This window comes from Pteropus medius, unplaced genomic scaffold (genome assembly GCF_902729225.1).
Source record: "Pteropus medius unplaced genomic scaffold, Ma_sr-lr_union100, whole genome shotgun sequence".
NCBI lineage: Eukaryota > Metazoa > Chordata > Mammalia > Chiroptera > Pteropodidae > Pteropus > Pteropus medius.
The window spans coordinates 7,011,644-7,032,109 of record NW_024349799.1 but is presented as its reverse complement, the minus strand read 5'-3'; the positions used below and the strand labels follow the sequence as shown (position 1 = coordinate 7,032,109).

Sequence of the window (20,466 nt, the reverse complement as noted above, 5' to 3'; positions counted from 1 at the left end):
TTTAAAGATGGAATGGGCTATTTTTAGAGAAAACTTGGAGGTACTGTATGTAACAACAGATCCAAATAAGCACTTGGTGGGATGAAGCAGAAAAGATTTAAATACGTATATAAGCTATATAATAACCCAAATCAGAGTACGTGGTATTTTTAGAAAAGGATAAATTAATCCTAGCTAGACTCACCTTTGTGGTGTCATGTGCATTCAATATGCCTTCTACAATGTCAGACAGATCTGTATGCAATTCCTTTAAAAACAAATCCAAAAGAGTAATTAGAAAAGAGTAGATATCGTTTTTATTACTCAGTGGCGAAAGTATACTATATTTTGTTCAACTATTTTTTAATTACCATAGATTTTTTATCTGCTTTAAAAAAATTAAGACAATTTTCCTGTAGTTTCATTCTTTTACAATAAGTTCAGTTTATTAAATATTCTAAGGCAAATTCTCTACCTAATTTTGCACCTTCAGCTATGAATATTTTCAGTAACACAATATAGAAACTAGAAGTAATAACAAATCCTTTTCACTGTCTCTCTTTTTTCAAATTCTCTACTCCAATTTCCTGTTCAAAGTTCATATGTAACAAGATGTATAAAATCAGAACTTACTGGGATATCATCGGTGCGGTTGTCCTTCCATACCTCTAAGAGTGCAACCACCATGTCTCTCAGTTCAACCCTAGAGAGAACTCCATCACGGTCAACATCAAACACCTTGAAGCAAACTAGAAAAAAAACAAAAACAAAACAAAACAAAAAAAACTCTTATAAAGAGAAATTTCTTTTATATTCTGAAGAACAATATATTTTACTAGAAGCTTCTCTAGTAAAATTACTCAGTTTCTCAAGCAAGCATATGCAATTAAAGTCCTCTGAACTTGGAGGACTAACTGCACACACTTCATAAATCTCTCTTGCTCTCAAAACCACTACCCAGGTTGGGGAGCCCTATCTTTCATCTAAATCTAGAGTTAAAGTCCTTGCAAACTGAAAAAAAAACAGTCAAGTCCTATACAATAAATATTACAAAACCTCACAGGTTTTGAGGAATAATTCAAGCCCTTAAAATAATTTCAAATATTTAAAACTCATCATTGCAGAGTTGATTGTTCTAATGCTGAAAATATTTCATCTACATTAAGAATTAATAGCGAGATGGAATTAAGACAATCTGCTTCCACTTTGCCTCTCCAATGAAACTAATGCACACTCAATTTTTTTGCCAAAGAACAATTTCAACTCTTCAAAAAAGTTTATATACAACATGCTAAGAATTAGAAATATCAGCACTTTGCTAATTAACTCCAAATAAATTACTCTAGTTTGTTAACTTCCATTAGTCCATCAGCAAAAAAGAATTAAAAAAATATTTTAGGCAATTAAGCTCAATTGAGAAGCAAAAATTTCAGCCTTCTTATAAGAACTTTAATGGCAAGAAAAAATCTATCATAAATCAAGGTTGAAGTAATGGTATATCATCATGGAAGAAAAAAGAAACCTGAATTTTTAAGATTAAAGAATTATCTACTTCATATATATACTTCCATAATAATTATACTATTAAATCAACTGAAAGCATCATAGCACAATATTACTAAAGGTCAAAATACCAAATAACATACCCAAATAGGCAAAATTTATGACCTGTGTTTTAGAAAAACACAGAGATAATGACTCTAGTAAATATATTAGAATCAGGTACCAATTAAATGTAAACTGTTGCATTTTCTCAATATGGTTAAGATTTAATAATGTAATATCTTATGCTTATAAATTATGCTACAACATTTTATCTAGATTTAAAAGACTAAGTGTTTAAATAAAACTGTTTTGATCATAAGTTTTATACTGGTATAAAATATTAATGTATACAAGTCACAGAAAATGAGCTGTACTTCGAACTTTGCAAGGCACTAAATTTATAGAGACTATCAGAAAATATTTTCTAAATGCGTAACATTTTCAAGTACATCATGGCTGACGTAGTTCATTTATCATATACTACAAATTCACCAGGAAAATCAATCTTATTATTAATAACAAAGATGCCAAACTACTCCACAGTGAAAATGGTTTAATCCTTAGACTGTCTTCTAAAAACTCAACTTGAGAAAGTGATGAAAATTCAAGCCTTAATTCACAGATGATTTGTCATGGATAAATGCTAATTTTTTTTCTCAGTATACTTTGCATATTTTATGACAATGTTTAACACACTTACATTTTTGTCTTTCAGCCAGGGGTCCCCTGCAACAGGCTGACAACCCACAGGATATCTCCTTAAAATCTATGTGATTGTCACGATTTTCGTCAAAAGCATTAAACAAACCTGTAAAATAAGAAAAGACACCATAAACCATAGCCAATGAACTTTCTAATGTTGTAATGACATGTTTATGAAAAGAGGCATGATTATTTCCCATAAATTGGCCAAATTGAAAAAAAAAAAAGTACAGTAGTTCCCACTGTCTCAGGAAGTATTTGTTTTTCTTCTGGAATAATTATAACTAAAACCTGAGATCCTAACAGAAAAAACATTACTCTCAGTTAATGTTTGGTTATGTCTCCCTGTCTTTATCTCAATTTTAACAGCTAAAAATAACTATAATATGCAAAAAATCAATTAAAAAATTAAGAAGCACACCAAAATCAGAAATTAAAATTTAGAAAGATTGAAAAGAAAAAGGAAAAAATAAGAAAAGTTTAACTATATACTCAAAGATATACCATGCTGCTATTATATTAAGCTTCGATAAAGCACTTTCATAAAGCAAAGAAAAATAACACACTATATTACAAGAGAAAGAAATTCTGTACTAAAGTTTTGTTTATACTGGTTAATCTTTCATAAATGATTATTTTAAAATTCAGAAATAAAAGGATATAATTCAATCATATGGTTTTCAAACACTTTGCAAAAAAGAAAATAAATGAAATGATTTATCAAACACAACTACACTATTTAGGTAAGTAGATGCCCAGAGCCCTATCTGCTCTGGCTGCCCTAACAAATACCTCTGAAGTACCCTAGGAATCTGAAGAATACAGATTCTAATTCTGTGCCCTCAGTTTAAACAGTAGAAAACTATAACTTAGAAGGGGGTTAAGTGATTTGCCAAAAGAAGGAAAAGTTAAAAAAGGTCAGAACAAGAAGCAGAACCCCAAGTATTCAGATTCCAAATTTTTTTTTGTGATATCACCCACAATTACTCTTTGTATTCCTAACAACAGCAAAAAAGTCATAGCAAAGTTTAGAGCTAGAGGGGAACTCAGAGATGGTCCAGTCCAGGGTTTCTTAATCTTTTTTGGCAGGGGGAGGGGTACCAACAGAGTAGTAGAACTGTCTTATATATAAAAAAACAAAACAAAACAGGGAAGGCACTCTGCTGAGGAAGAGGTAGGGTTATATGTGAAACTGGAGCTCTGCCCATTCAGTGGCCACCACCTTAATTCCTGCACCGGCTGCTAAGGCACCTCACTGGAGTACAGTTTCATAACCACTGACTTGGTCAAACTTATTTTATATAGAGGATATTCAAGTGCAGAGAGCTAAACTAATTTATTGAAGGTTACATAGGTAGATTAGGAAGCTCAAAACTACAATCTTTATTCTCATTTTTGTTTTTTTCCACTGAACTATGCTATTTGCAAGAAACTTGAAAAACTGTATGAAACATTATGGCCTTTTAGGGTTAAGATGTATTAGTTGGAAGTAAGAGATGGACTCAGATGTGTTTACCAAAGAAAATTAGTAGAAAATAGAATGATTCCTACCTTCACTTAGAGATGGACGAATAGGTGGTGAAACCAATGGGCCAAATGTCTCTAAATCAAATCGTCCAGTCCGAGATTGAGCCTTCAACAACCAGTAGCGCTTCTCCAGATCAATGATGTCCGATTCCTCCACTGAGAGTCAAATCAAACAAGGTTAAACAAATTATAAAATCTCAAGCTTTCTATTCCAGGCAGTTAGTTCATCATAAAAATATAACTTCAAAGGATATATTTTAATTTCCCAATTCAATGCTAAAAATGTTACCTAAAACAAAATTCTAAAACACAAATACATTGTATCTAAAATTAAATTTAGAAAATTAAATTCCAATTAAGAGGCTTTAAAATAAAACATTTTTGCAATTTCCCATTAAGTAAACTGCTCAAATTCAATATGCAGAATAAACAACTGAGACATATCTTTTTGGCTTTCCACACCACTTTTATCTGTATCTATTTTTGATCATTTTTAATCTCTATCTTGGGTTTAAAGATTCTACATACATTTTCTCTCCTGGCTACACTGTAAACATCCTAATAGCAGGATCCATGTCTGATTCATCTTGTCAATATGGTAACCACTTACAAATTCAATACTTATTAAATAAAAAGAATATGATAAAAGATGTTATAAGAAACAACGTCAATAAATGACAGAGTTAAGAGTAGAATTTACGATGTGATAGGTATGATAGGTAATAGGAGCATCATGAAAATATAAACATCTTTCTTCATTCATCAGAAGATATATTTTTAAAAATCACAGATAAGCTCCAACCAATGGTTAATTACATTTTATATGTTTCCCCCACTCCCTTCAAGGTATTAAGATTTAGAAAGCAAACAAGATAAGTCCTTCCATTGGCCTAGCTTTCTGCCTGCAGTCACTTTCTCAACCTTGGCAAGGTGTGAGGAACTTAAGCAGTGAAGTTTCACTGAGTTCAGAAGAGAAGCTGTAGTTCAGGGAGGCTGAGATAACTGAAATTTTCAGGGCAGAGTTCTTATGCAAAGAGAGAGCTCTAGAAATTTACACAGAAGTTTGTTGAGTTTTGGCAGAATACTAAACTGTGTATGCACAGAGTGAAATTCACTGAGACTGGGCTAGGAGATGCTTAAGTTCTGACCAGCCGGAGTAAAGATGCCTTGTTGAAAACTGGAAGTATTCACAGATTCAGAGGGTTACCCTTAATAGTAGAGTAAAAACTAACTCTAGAGTAAAGGCTACTCCAGACTTGTCTCAACAAAGCTTTAAAAAAAAACCCTTGAAAATATCAAGCTGATCTGTAAGTAACTTAACAGCCTATCAAAACAACATCATCACCTGTTTTCTTCCTTGAAGGAAAACAACAGAATCCGATTAACCATACAACATGCGCTATGTCTAGCATTCTCCCCAAATATATGAAACAGTAGGAAAAAGTAATCTAAAACCAGGATAAAAAGCAAGCAATAGAAAAAGCTATAGAAATAACAGATGACAGAATCAGCAAACAAGTCTTTAAAACATCTATTATAAATACCTCAAGAATTTAAGGAAAACTATGACTATATTAGGAAAGAAATAAAAACCAGTACCAAATGGAACTACTAGAGATGATGGATATAATATTTAAAATTTTTAAAATTTACTTAAGAACTTAACATCAGATTAAAAAACTACAGAGGAAAAATCAGTGAACTTGATGACTTAGCAATAAAAACTATCCAAATGGAAGAATAAGAAAAAAAGCCAAAAAATTATTAGAATCTTAGTGGCCTGTAAGACAATATCAAACAGTACATCATACACGCTGTTGGAGTCCCAGAAAGGGTTGGGTAGAAAATATTTGAAACAATAATAGTTGAAAATTTTCCAAATTTGATGAAAACTAATCCCACAGATCTAGAAATTTAATGAGCCCTTTGCAAGAAAAATTCAAAGAAAACCAAACTCAGGCAAGACACAATCAAATTGCTAATAAAATACACTATAGACAGAGGAAATGAGATAAGCAATGATTTATCTTCAGAAACAAGGAGCCAGAAGACAGTGGAGTGAGAGATTAATGTTGAAAGGAAAAAACAAACACCTATCAATCTCAAATTCTATATCCTATGAAAAAATTCTTCAAAAATAAAGGTAAAATAAAGATTTCTATGGGGAAAAAAGCTGAATTAATCAGAACTACACCAAAATATTTACTATCTGGCTTTTTAACCTATTTCCATCTAGAAAAAAAAAGTACAGCTTGCTGCCAGCATTAATTTAATTTTACATAAACACGCTCTTTGAGGTTGAAGCAAATCTGACTGGTTTTCAATGTGAAAATAAAATATAAAAACTGTTCCTGGAGTTACTTCTAAATAGACCTTGTCTCTAACCCTGATGTAACAGAAATGTATGCATAAATCGTATTCATCAAACGAATCCAGCTAATAACTGTTAGAGAATGATGTTAACATTACACGTAGGAATGCAACATTTTCAGCAATCGAGAATTACTATATTTTGCAAACGGAAACACCACTACTAAAACAGAATGCCATAGAAAGAATGATGTCATTTGTTTCCAAAGACTATCGATATACTAAAGCAATGCAAAAATAATAATAAAAGCGAGATATTTCATGGCAAACTTTATGGGTAAGGTTAAGGCTGTAATCCGTTAGTTATCTCTGGGTACGCTGCAGCCACAAGCGCATTCTCAGGGTGAATGGGAAATGGGTTAAGGAAAAGTTTGTCAATCCCTGTGTTAGACCTTGAAAGTGCATGACTGCAAGACTTCAAGACTGAAACTTTACTGAATGACAGTACCTTAGGACCATAGAGACATAAAGCTGTGAGCCTTCAAGATTCTGAGATTTCACAATTATGAGGCCATGCAACTCCAGGTCAACAGATCTCTTTTCACTTTTTAGCCTGCCCTCTCAGCAAAATTTCCCCATGAGAATTACTGGGTGGAAAGGATTATCTTTGCATTTGCAGTTCCTTCATATTCAAATCTGAAACAGTATTCTCAAAAGTTTGGCTAGTTTCTCTTCATCCTAGCAAAAACTGTCCTCAGGCAGGATAATCCTTCCTCTGCCAGCCTTACCCCTAATCTCAGCATCTGACCTCACATATGAAAACACCTATATCCCTTGATCACCTCCAGGAAGGGTTTGTCTCTTTGGAGTTGTTTTGTTTAAGATTTTTTTGCATTGATATGTTTTCAGCGGCTTTAAAGAAGAGTATGATTGTATGGTTTATGGGATGATTTCATGTTATTACAGTGAGAGTGAAAGTCTTTCATGTCTTTCTACTTTCCAAACTAAAAGAGAACCCTTCAATTATTATTTAACCTAATTCTGAAAATTCTCACCAATTCAGTAAGATATAAATATGAAGTATAATGTTAAAAAAGAAGAAACAAGGTTACTATATACATAGAAGCAGAATGTGTATCAAAAAACTCAAAAATTGACTACAGCCATGCCACCCTGAACAAGCCCGATCTTGTCTGATCTCAGAAGCTAAGCAGAGTTGGGCCTGGTTAGTACTTGGATGGTAGACCACTTAGAAGGAGCAGGTGCTGTAGGCATAAAAAATAGAAAATAAGGGATTGTAAGCTAACAAGGTTCTTGCAACCTGTGAGGTCAACCAAGGGTTGCCTCACCTAAAAAAACAAAATCAAAAACAAAAACAAAAAAACCTCAAAAATTTACTAATTATAATTTACTAATTATAATCGAGTTAAAATATCTGTAGGAAAACAAGTATTAAAAAATCAATGCTTTTCCTATATGACATTAATAACATGTAAGAAAACATAAAAAAGAAAAAATGTAACAATAGCAATTCTCCATAAGAAATAAATATCTAAAAATAAACTTTAAGAAATAAATGAGATTTTTATGAAAAAAACTTTATAATATTAAAGATCTGAATAAATGAAAAGGCATATCATGGCTTTGAGACATACCACAGACATAACTAGAGCGGTTATGGAAGATCACACTGTGAGGGTGACATACAGGAGAGGTCTAAAGGAAGCAAGAGAGCAAAAATTGCAGAGAAAAAACACTCCAGACAGAGGGAAGAAGGATAGAGGCCTCAAGATGAAAGCATGCCTTGCAAGCTCAAGGAAGAGAAAGGTGATCAGAGTGGCTGAAGTGGAGTTAGTGAAGGGAAGAATAACAGGAATAGTACGAGATAAAGTCACAGAAAAAATGGGGGTCAGATTATACAGGCCAATGTAAGGAATGGTTTTAAGTGAATTGTGAACCATGAGAAATTCTGAAGCATAGGAGTGACATGATTTATCCTACAGGATTAATCTTGACTACTGAGCTGAAATAGCCTGGTGGGCAGAAAGAACAGAAGTAAGACCTATTAGGTTTTTAATACAGGGTTAAAATCATCAATATATGCAACTTAAAAGCATTAGGATTACAACAGATTAACAAATACAAGACAGACAATTCATAAAAAGAGGGGAAAGTTTTATTTCACTAATAAAAAAAAAAATTTCAAAGGAAAAATGTTAACAGAATCATGCTATTTCTTTGCTTCAAAACTTTCCACACTCTTCCCCAAGATATCTGCATGACTACTGCCACAAATCCTTCAGATCTTTACTCAAATGTCACATTCTCAGACCATCCAAACCATACCCTATCCAGTGATAATACTCCATCCCTCTTCCCTTTTACTTTGCTCTCCAATACTTACAAACATCGGTTATAATAATTTACTCATTTGTGTATACATACACATACATACACACTTTTTTTTTACAGAATAATGTTAACTATGATAAAAGATAAAGATGAGTAGTAAACTTTGACCTCCAATAATTTACAAGTTACCTGGGAAGACAAGAACAATGCTCTTTAAATTTCCAGTGCCTTCAGAGTATTCATTCTTACTCTGTATCGTGGCAGTTTTAATAAAAATTTCAGGAGAAAACTTTTTTCCTCATCAGCAAGAAAATTGAGATGGTCAAATCAATATGTGTATCTATACGATACTTGTACAAGTACTATTGTCATAAGTAGTGACTAACAGAGTCAAGTGGTAAATAAATGAAAACATATATTCCACCGACTTCCATAAAATTTAAAGAAATTATGTTCCTTTTGCTTGACCTTCAAAAGTCCAGGGGCTCCCTGGACTGTAAGCTAATGTTTCTCTATCTTTCCTTCTTATTCTTTACTCTGCCTTGACACTCATTATGTCTAAATCCTTTACTAGAGGTTTTACTTAGAGGACGAAGAAATGAAATTCTTTGAAAGCACAACATAAAAATTTTAAAAATCCTGCACTAAAAATATTATCACACATGAGTAGATGAAAAATCTGAGATTTTCAGAAATACACTGTTTTAATTCATTCTGAAGTAGAAGAAAAGTTCGTGGAAATATGACTGCACCTGCCATAGCTGAAAACAAAAAAGACTTTGAAATATGTACCTAGTTCTCATTTTACAAAGAATGCTCTCATGGAAAATTCTTAACTTGGCTATCCCTAGAATGGATCTCTTAATGATCCACAAAACCTATGAAGAGGAATTCCAAGAGTGATAATGAAGTTATCTATACTTTTGGCATTTAAAGGGAACTAATTACTTATTACTAAAAGTAATTATAAACAACTGAGTGACAGTATTATAACATATTTTAAGAAGTTAAAAAATGAAAATACTAATAATACTAGGTTAATTTTTAAATTTGTATTACTTGTTTTTATTAGACTAGCGATACATTTTGTTGCATGAAAAATATTAAAAATGTAGGTAATCAAAAAAGGAAAAAGAAGAAAACATAATTGCATGTTTTCACATAACTGTAATTGTAGTAGTAGATTTATTTAATTGAATGTCATCCAGGTTGTTTGGGAAGATTATTTCCAATACTTTCATTCTATCACTTATACCACTGTATGATTTCTCAGATTACGCCAAATCATAGTTCATAATTTTAAACAATCAATGAGCTAAATTCATTTTTTAAATTTTATAGCAAAATCATCAAGGAAGATTATCATACAAGAAAGATAAAATTTTCATACAGGAGTATATTTTTTTCTTTTAACCAAATTACTAATATACTACATTCATTACTACATTGTAACTTCCTTATGAATCACTTTGCAAAAGTCCAATTACTCTGGAATTGGAACTAATTTTTAAAATATACAGAACTTCTACATAAGCATGTAGCTTTCATTTTTTTAATGTAAAAATCTACTTCAAATACCCAGATAATTTATTTAAAAGAAGTACTTTAAAATTTTAGCAAAAGGGAGAATAATCATGAGTCTGATAAATTGAGACAGCATTACTGCCTCCTTTTCCTAAATAAGATATATGTTCACTCCATTTATGATATATTCCCCAGAGAAAGAGTTTTCTCAAATCCTAGACTTTCTTTCAAGTGGTAGATCCGCATATAAAAAAATCTGACCCTGAATCAAAAGTAGGAAGACCAGAGCCTTGGCAGAAACAATAGTAGCCACTCCTCATGCACAATTTTTCTTCCTTTGGTTTCAGTTACCTGAAGTCAACTGTGGTCCAAAAATATTGAATAAAAATATCAGAAATAACCAATTCTTAAGTTTAAATTGTACACCATTCCGAGAAGCATGATAAAATCTCACAACATTCTGCTCCATCCCACCCAGACATGAATCATCCCTTTGTCCAGCGAATCCACGTTATATATGCTACCTGCCTGTTAGTCACTTAGCAGATCCATCTGGGCTATCAGATCAACTGTGGCAGTATGGGCATGGGCGTGGGTATGGGTATGGGTATTTCAGTGTTGTGTTCAAATAACACTTACTTTACTTAACAATGGCCCCAAAGCACAAGAGTAGTGACGCTGGCAATTTGCATATGCCAAAGAGAAGTTGTAAAGTTCTTTCTTTAAGTGAAAAGGTAAAAGTTCTCGACTTGATAAGACAAAAAAAAATCATATGCTGAGGTTGCTAGGACTTACAGTAAGAAAAAAATATTCTATCCATGAAATTGTGAAGAAGAAAAAGAAATCTGTGCTAGTTTTGCTGTCGCGCCTCAATGCAAAAGTTATTGCCACGGTGTGTAAGTGCTTGGTTAAGATGGAAAAGACATTAAATTGTGTGGAAGATGTGAACAGAAAATGTGTTCTGACTGACAACACTGTGTTGTGACAGAAAGCACTGAGCCTATACGAAGACTTCAGTGAGGGATCCCCTGAAATGAGTGACACCAAGTAAGGGATGGTTACACAGATTCAGGAATAGCTTTGGCATTTTATCTCACATCGTCACAAAAAAAAAGGATGCGTACACTACATATTTTGAGAGCAAGAGAGAGACCACATTCACATAACTTTTATTACAGTATATTGTTATAATTATTCTATTAGTTGTTACTCTCTTATTGTGCCAAATTTATAAATTAAAACTTTACCATAAGTATGTATAGGAAAAAACGTGTGTGTGTGTGCATGTTTGGTACTATCCATAGTTTTAGGGATCTACTGGGGGTCTTGGAACATATCACCTACAGGTAAGGGGGAACTACTGTATGTTATTATTTCTATACTTCTAGGTACTGAGTATATAACAGGTGCTCAGTAAGTATTTCTGATAAATTGGTGTTTACAGAACACACTGAGTTAGAACATAGAAAAATCACACCAACTGCCTCATAAATTTTACCTTTGAAGATTAAGTTTACTAATCTCCTTAAAAAACACAATTTGTTTGCTGAGGTGGAAATGTGGCAAGATAAGCAGAATATATTTAGAAGAAAAATAACCGATTAGATTGGTTATGGTCACCAGTTAAAAACAATGTTTTACAGCCCCTTTTTAAGTTTATGTGACTTGTTCACTTTTGGTTACAGACTGCAATTCATTAATCAAATAATGTGCTAAATATAAATTATGGTAAAATACATATATTATTACTACCTAAACATTTTAAATGAATTGGCAGTAGAATTTCTGAGAAGAGGAAAGGGAACTAACCTTATTTTCACTTAAAGAATAAAGAGGTAGTAATTCCAGTAGTTGCTCTATTTTCAATTCATAAGCCAATACCAAAACCTTATACTTTACAAGCTTAATAGGAATGAATTTATCACCCACCTATAGGTGTAAGTTTTTTCTGGTTCACAATAACAGCATACCATATTCCCAACATTCTAAATAGTTCTTGGCCTGCACTTTGGGCCATCCTAATCAAGTCCCATCTTACCGGAGGCTCCAGATGCAGAAATTGCTCTTTAATGCCAGAATTGGATTCTCATTTAAAAAAAAAAAAAAAGTCAGGCAGAATATTCAAGTTAGTCAGTTGCACAGTTCTTTACCATTTTTGAGGAAGCAACCTTCTCAAAAGCAACGACCTTCTGGGATCTACTTAAAATGGCTGTAAGCCTTACATCATTTACAACCAGATAAGAGGATAAGGAGGGAGATGCAGATTTACTAGTGGCTTATAGTCTAAGAATCACTGATGTACTTTTTTCTTATTCAAGGTTTTAACACTGCAAACTAAAATGTGGCCAAAGAATATAATATTTTTAGTTGAGATAATAAATGCTAAAAGAGAAACTATAAATTTGAATTAGCTATGAAAAGAAAAATAATCAGAATTACTTCTATGGCCCTAAAATTACCTAAAACTACTACATTAATTACCTCAGAATCCAGATTCTGTAACCAAATAAAATCTTTAACTAAAAGAAATCACTGAGGTAGCAGGCTTATTCACTCTGATGATACATTTTAGGGAAACCCCCAAAACTCTTTTTAGTATGTTTAAAAACATATTTACGAAAAAAAAAAAAGGCACACATATTTTCTTCCAAATAATATAACTACAGTCTATGAAAATATAATCACTATTAATGAAAATGAACTCTCAATTAGTTCTTAAAACATACTTCTTAAAAATCATAGTTTTATTACCTATTTCACAATCATTTGATGATCTTGCCTGGATCTAATGAAATACATTATTGAAGAGGAATAAAAAAATAATCATTTGTAAGTATCCCAAGGGAAAAAGGAGAAATTGAAAAAGTGAATCTGCAAGATTGCCTGGAGTCTGAAAAAGATGGTTCACCACAACCACAACTACCACGTGACTAATTCCTTTGATCTGCAACTGCAAGCTACTCATGAAAGATTAAGAATAAAATGACCAAGTGTCAATAAACTGTCTTTGAGTCCTAAAACGATATTAAGCATACAATCTGGGGTTCAAACATCCCAACTTCAGCACCTATTAACCATTTGGTTTTGAGAATGTTTCTTTTTAAACTTCTTATCATCTTGGTTTTCTCATTTTTAAAATAGACATAAAATGAACCTCAGAGATGGCACAAGGATTAAATGAGATAATGTACCCAGAATATAGTGCCTCCTCTAGAAAGTGCTCAATCTGCAGTGGTAAATTGGAACCTTTCACAGAGCAAAGTATTTTGGGGGGAAAAATGTACAGGAGTATAGTCAAAGATCATTTAATGTTCAGCAAACATTTAGTAAGAGCATATTTAATATACATGCCTGACATAATGCTAAAAACTATTGATATGATTGTGAACAAAACAACTATGTTTAGATTCTAGCAGAAGTGAAAATTGGTCAATTTAATCTAGTGTGGAAAGTGCAATGAAGGAGCAGACACAAGGTTTTTGGGGCGCACATAAGCAGCTAGGACCTGGAGGTCTTTAAGAGGCAAAAGGGCATGCATAAAAAGTCTATAGGCAAGACAGGCAGTAACAGGGCAGAAAAACAAACAAAAAAACTGTTGTATTATGCTATAATTCAAAAACAAGAAAAAGGATATCCTATTGAAGGATTTATATTATGGGCTCAAGAAAAGAGACAAAAAAACAAGAAAGAAGTTTACTCTCTAGTGAGTGACAAAGAGAGTGTTAAAGATTACAAGCAGTTCATCCTAGAACTAGTAGGCAGCTGTGTTAGAATGCAGAAATTTCAAAGGTTAGCAACTGAAGAATGAGCCTTCAAACTCAAGCAGAAACAGCTGCCAGGCAGTGTTTAGCTAGGACTACGCATGTGCAATAGTAGGAGATGAATACACTGATCTAAATTTATAAAACAAATTACATTTTGAGTTTATAATCTGTGTCTCCAAACTCCAACACTATGTGGTGCTAAATAGCCATGAACAAATGGATATGGAAAGGGTATTACAAGAAAAAGCCAAATGACTAGGGTTTGGTCTTAAGACTATTCTCTCAGAAGTCAAAAGAAAGAAACAAAAGAAAGAAAGAAAAATGTAATAACACCTGTACCAACTTATTTCAAATGTTTAATTATAGAGAACATATTTATGTTCTCTATGCATGTTCTCTGACTCTGAACATCATCAATATGTTCAGCATCATTGCAAATATTTTTGTCTGTATCTCTCCAAATGGCTTTAAAAACTGTCATTAAAAACATTATCTTACGACAACATGGATGGACCTAGACGGTATTATATGCTAAGTGAAATAAGTGAGAGAGACAAATACCATAATGTGATCTCGCTTATATATGGACTCTAAAGAACAAAATAAACAAAAAAAGAAAAAGGAAAAAAACAGAAACAGACTCATAGATACAGAGAACAAACTGATGGTTACCAGATAAGAGGGGGGCTAGAGGACTAGGTGAAAAAGATGCAAGGATTAAGAAGTACAAATTGGTAGTTACAAAATGGTCATGGGGATGTAAAGTGCAGCATAGGGAATATAGTCAATAATATTGTAATAACCATGTATAGAGCCAGGCGAGTACTAGATTAACCAAGGGAATCACTTCATAAATATATAAATGTCTAACCACTACACCAGACACCTGAAACTAATATAAAATAATATTGAAGATCAACATAATTTAAAGCATTTAATCTATTTATATTTAAAGTGATTACTGATAGGTACATTGTTACTGTCATTTTATTATTCATATTTGTTATTTCTATTTTCTTTTTTTACCCCTTCTCTTTTTACAGAAGACCCTTTAACATTTCTGTAATGCTGGCTTGTTGGTGATCAATTCCTTAAGTTTTTTTCTGTCTGGGAAGTTCTTTATCTCACCTTCCATTTTAATTGAAAGTCTTACTGGGTAGAGTATCCATGGTTGTAGATTCTTGTTTTTCATAACTTTGACTATTTCTTGCCATTCTCTCCTGGCCTGCAAAATTTCCATTGAAAAGTCAGCAGACATTCTTATGGGGGTACCCTTGTAAGTAACCAGCTTTCTTTCTCTTGCTTCTTTTAAGATTCTCTGTCTTTGACCTTTGGCATTTTAATTATGATGTGTCTTGGTGTAGGTCTGTTTGAATTCCTCTTGTTTGGCACTCTTTGTGCTTGAATTTGTACGTCTAATTCCTTTGCCAGGTTAGAAAAGTTTTGTCATTATTTTTTCAAACAGAGTCTCAATCCCTTGCTCTCTCTCTTCCTCTTCAGGTACTCCTATGATTCAGATATTTTTATGCTTCATGTTGTCCCAGAGGTCTCTTAAACTATCCTCATTTTTTAAAATTCTTTTTCCTTTCTGTTGTTCTGATTGGGTGTATTCAGCTACCTTGTCTTCCAATTCGCTGATTCGATCTTCTGCTTCGTCCAATCTACTGTTGAATCCTTCTAGTGTATTCTTCATTTCAGTTATTATATTCTTCATTTCTGTCTGGTTCTTTTTTACAGTTTCTATGTCCTTTTTAATGCTTACTACCTCTCTGTTGAGGTTCTCATTGTGTTCATCCATTCTTCCATAAGTTTGTTGAGCATCCTTATAACCGTTATTCTGAACTCTGTCTCTGGTAGGTTGCTTGCCTCCATTTCATTTAGCTTATTTTCTGAAGTTTTCTCATTTCATTTGTGGCACGTTTCTATTTCTCATTTTATTAGCCTCTCTGTGTTCATTTCTATGTGTCAGGAATATTTGACATCTCTCAGCCTTGAACTGATGGCCTGATGGCCTATTGTGGAAGGTGTCCTGTGTGGCCCAGTGGCGTACTCTCCCTGATCCCTTGCTTGCTCCAGGAGCTCTGGACATGAACTTTGTGTGGGCTATGTGTGATCTGCTTTTGTCACCAAGCCTTTATTGTTGTTAGTAGATCAGTGGGTGGGATTAACGTTCAGGCTAATTGTGTGAATTAGCTGCACCCTCAGGATAAGAGTTGTTGTATGGGGGCTGAGCCCACTGAGTGGGATTTGCCCTAGCAGGCTTGTGTACTTGTTGCAACCACCTTTTGTGTGTATCACTACTGGAGCTAGTCAGAAGTTGCTCCATTGTGGCCTGGTGCCTGCCACCAGATGCATTAGTTTTATGGCGCCTTGGGAGGGGCTCCCCTGTAGGCCAAGGTCAGCCGCTGCTTTTGAATGCTCAGGGCTACACGGTGAGAACTGCAAAGTGATCTGCTGATGGTTGTTGTCTATGTTGGATCCTTAGGTGGCTCCTTTATATTATCAGATGTAGGTGTTACGATCAGCTGGACTTCAGGTGATTCTTCATGTTGATTATTTTATAATTTGGTTGTAATTTCAATGTAGTCCTGGGAGGAGACGAACCCTGCTTTTACCTAGTCTGTCATCTTCCGTCTTCCTCAAATGCCAACAAAATTTAAAAATAAATTTAAAAAAAAAAAGTCCATACTTGACCAAAATATTTTTTTTTTTTTTAGGAAATCTAATCTTAGGTATTTAAATAGCAAATTGTGATAGAAAAATATAATAGTCTTGATAAAAATATGGCTAAGATCTAATTAAGGACAAAAATTTGAACTTTGGGTTACAGTTCTAACTCAATTTCTTAAATTTAAATAAAAGGTAAGGTAACAATAGTTTGGAATTTGCAGTTCTGAAAAATGTACTTGCCATGACATCTAAAGTCTTGTATAAATCAAATCAGTTAATTATTCTAATTGTATTGAATACAAATAGCTCTCCAGTTTCATTTGAGATTTACATAAAAGTGAACAAAATTTGATGAAATATAGCAGCATGTTCAACTGACTTCAAATTTTACTTTATGGTTTGTATATGAAAAAGTAATTAAAGCCATCTGCATTCTAACATAAATGTTATTTACAAGTGAAAAACTAATTTTTTTATGCTTCCTAGATACCTTGGCTCATTACACAAATTTAAATATAGTTACTGATGCTTTAAAATATTTTGTTTACTTATAAATCAGTTAATAACGTTCTCTATTTTTATCACGTTTCCACATTCCTAACACATTATTTGAAAAGTATAATGTAGCAAATATGCTTTGAGTATAAGAGCCTATCAAGAGGCCAACACTGAACCGCATGGCCAGAAGCTGAGAATTTATAAATGATAAATCAGTTATCAGAATGTAAGCCTGCCCATGTTGGAATTTCTGTAAGAAATTTAGCAGGAAGGCTCACTTATAAAGTAGATATCTGCTGAAGCCAGTGGCAATTGAGTTGTCTGTTGCACTAGTTTATTTTGGTTCTTTATTTTATAAATTATAAAATAAAACAATTTAGTGAGAAAAACACGTTCTTCCCACAGATGTGTACGAATTTTTTTTTTTTTTTTTTTGGAAGTGCTGGTTCTTTATTGGCCAAGCAGACTACTTGAGCGGAATGAAGTGGGAGGAGTGAGTGGCTCCAATGCTGGGCCGGCAGTGCTTCACTGGCTTGTACTTAATGAAGAACTCCTCCAGGTAGTGACCGATCATCTCAAGTTTGATCTCCACCTGGCTGAAGGTCTTGCCGTTGTAGACGCCCATCATGCTGTCCACCATCTCGGGCAGGATGATCATGCCCCGCAGGTGCATCTCCACCACCTCCAACTTCTCCATGGGCAGCGCCTCCTTCTTGGCCTTGCGCAGACACTTCAGCAATGAGTGTTGCTTCCTCCACAGGCCCCGGTTCAGCTGCCGCCGTTGCCGGGTGCTGTACAGCTGCATCAGCGGCTCATAGGACATATTCAGCAGCTGGTCCAGGTCCACTCCGCGGTAGGTGAACTTCCAGAAGGTCAGCTTCTTCTTCTGCTCCACTTCCGCCATCTTGTCGGTTCTTCAGAACGGACCACCCACTCTGTGCCTGAGTTCATGTTTGTACTGATCTACAGCCCACTATAAGAAAACTGCTTGCTCCCCAAACAATTACTCTTTGGAGACAGTGGGTGAAGCTCACTGATATACATAAGCCAAGTGTTCACTAATAAAAGAGGATGCATATTCACTGTAAAATACCTATTCTATACCAGGCACAGGGCTGAGTCCTTTTTAAAAAGTATTATTTCATGTGTTCCTGAAGCACATACATGCCAACCCAAATATGCCACTTTGATACAAGAATTATTTTGAGTTGAAGGCAATTGAGAAGCAGATACAAGAAAAGCACTCTGCCCTCTCTCTATGTGCCTAATTTGTAAATGTGTCTTCCTTGTCTCTCTACCAGGAAGGACAGAAGTTAATCACCAGAGACAACTCCTGATCCTTATTAACCTAGAGATAGCACCAGAAGAATGGATATACATAACAAGCCTCATTACTAGCCTTATCTCCCATTAGCTTCTCCATACAGTTGCCTTCCAACAATTTGACACTAACAGCAGTTCAATGCCCTTCTCCTTTGTCCTGTCACTTCTATACAAAATTATTGTTCTTTGTTAAGATGATATATAAGCTCAAGTTCTAACCACTCCTTTGAGTTACTTATCACTGAATGCTCCCATGCACAATGTATTAAAACTTAGGTTTTTCTCTTATCTGTCTTTTATCAGTGTAATGTAAAGGGCCCCAGCTGATGAACCCAAGATGGGTAGAGGAAAACATTTTTCCTCTTCTATACTCCTAAACAACACACCTATGAGGTAAATTGTGTTATTATCCCCGTTTCCCAGAGGAGGAAAAGAAGTTTAGAGAGGTTAAATAAATTTCCCACGTATATATGAATAATAATTGGCAGGGTCAGAGTGTCTGACCCAGAGTCTGAAGAACTCCCAAACATTGTATCTGTATTTGTAGTTCATGGTCCATCTACATTAGAATTACCTTAAATGTCTGTTAAAAGTACAGAGTCCTAGGGCTCACTGAATAAAAATCTTTTGTAGAACCAGTAACTTGAATTTTTAATATCCAAGTAATTCTAATACTTAATAAAGGGTGGTAACTACTAATATACCATAGTGATCTTATAGTTGATTAATTTTTTATTTTGGGGTATTTCTCTTATAAGAAACAAGGATATGTATGACAAAATTCAACTAAGATGCCAAGAATTTAAGTTTTAAATTATTAAATAACATGCTTTTAATTTTCTCAGTATTTATAACTTTAAATTTAAATTTTAAATTATTAAATTATTTAAATTATTAAATTATTTAAATTATTAAATTTAAAATTTAAATTTAAAGTTATAAATACTGAGAAAATTAAAAGCATGTTATTTCTTCAGGCTTTTACCGCACACTACTACTTATTTCTATAGCCACCAGAGAAATCAATAGGCACATTATAGGAGTAGATAAAATAATTAGTTCAGTATTTAAAGTAAGCTGACCTTCCATGTACCTTAACTTAATGCTAATCGATTTTCTGTATCTTACATCATTGATCTAACCAAAAGTTTTAGAAGATCTTAGAACTAACTTTGCAACCTTCAACAGTTCCTTGAATTTATAAATATCATAATTCATTTTCACCCTAAAACATGGTATGTCTTTATATAAACCTTCACATACTATGAAGTTATTATATCTTATACAAACATCATAATTTATCTTGGTCCTTCTCCTTAGTATGGGTTTAGTCTCGCAATCCTAAAACAACATATATTTCGTGCTCACTCCTAGAGAAATCAAATGTTTAAATCAGTACTTAGAAATCAGACTTTTAGTGGCTGAAAATTTTTCAATACATTTCAGTCTACTAACATGCATTTAGTACATTGTACAAAGAAAAATGCAAAGATAAAAAGGACACAAGCCTTGTACTCAAGGGACTGATTTGTATCTTCTGAGGAGAAACAAAGCCATTTCCAACAGACTCCAAGGTAAAGGCAAAAAGCATCCTAACAGCTTTAACTGAAATGTAAAGTATACAGGAGTGTAAATGGAAACGTAATTAATTCAAACAGAAGAAATACAAAGAAGGCATGACAAAAGAGACAGCATTTGAGTTGGGCTTTGATGACGAATTCGAATTTCAACTGTCAAGAGCTGAAAGATGAAATGCATTCTTAAATGAAAGACTATTAGGAGTGACAGTCTATAAGGTAGTTATAAAAGTTCATGGTATAGTTATGAAATATTGACCAGTGCTCTGCAGTTGAAGCAGAGAACATATGTGAGAAGAAATGGGTATAGAAACTTAAGAACAGGAAACTAGGAGACTTTAGAGCCACGGTAAGTTTAAACTTTGTAGAAAATGAAGAATCCTCAAAGGTTTCTGAGCAGGAAAATGAAGAGCGGTGTTTTAAAAAATGTAGACAAAAAAAAGTGTTCTTAATTCTTTCCTATCATTTAACATGTACACGAATAAAGAAAACTATTACGATGAAGGCAGCAAGAAAGATGAAAGAAATATGGTTGAGTTAAGATTGATAAGCTCTAATATGAAGCTTGATAAGGAAAAGTCAAAGGTAATATCAAATTGGACAAATGGAATTGCAAACACTATTAACCAAGACAAAAGATAGGAGGAAGAACATATTTGCTTCTTTTACATTTAGACAGGCTGAAACAAGGAAAG

General features: G+C 33.6%; 2 protein-coding genes and 1 pseudogene across 3 annotated transcripts in view; 1 reads left to right on the top strand and 2 right to left on the bottom strand.

Annotated features, from left to right (window-relative positions):
- USP32 (ubiquitin specific peptidase 32) overlaps window positions 1-20,466 on the bottom strand; it is a 173,949-nt gene that overhangs the window by 63,967 nt on the left and 89,516 nt on the right. For both annotated transcript variants that reach the window (XM_039885848.1, XM_039885847.1), the window contains exons 6-9: window positions 3,778-3,909; window positions 2,225-2,332; window positions 613-728; window positions 185-247 (exon numbers count right to left, since the gene is read on the bottom strand). In XM_039885848.1, the coding sequence (XP_039741782.1) occupies window positions 185-247; window positions 613-728; window positions 2,225-2,332; window positions 3,778-3,909 (419 nt within the window). The remainder of the gene's footprint in view (window positions 1-184; window positions 248-612; window positions 729-2,224; window positions 2,333-3,777; window positions 3,910-20,466) is intronic.
- Window positions 7,219-7,337, top strand: LOC120621292 (uncharacterized; annotated as a pseudogene).
- On the bottom strand, window positions 17,288-19,011 carry LOC120620848 (40S ribosomal protein S15-like). Its single transcript, XM_039885851.1, has one exon. It carries the CDS (start codon window positions 17,773-17,775, stop codon window positions 17,338-17,340), a length of 438 nt encoding a protein of 145 aa, XP_039741785.1. The 5' UTR covers window positions 17,776-19,011; the 3' UTR covers window positions 17,288-17,337.

Coding starts and splice junctions, on each gene's coding strand:
- LOC120620848 (XM_039885851.1), bottom strand. CDS start 17,775: ATGGCGGAAGTGGAGCAGAAGAAGAAGCTGACCTTCTGGAAGTTCACC.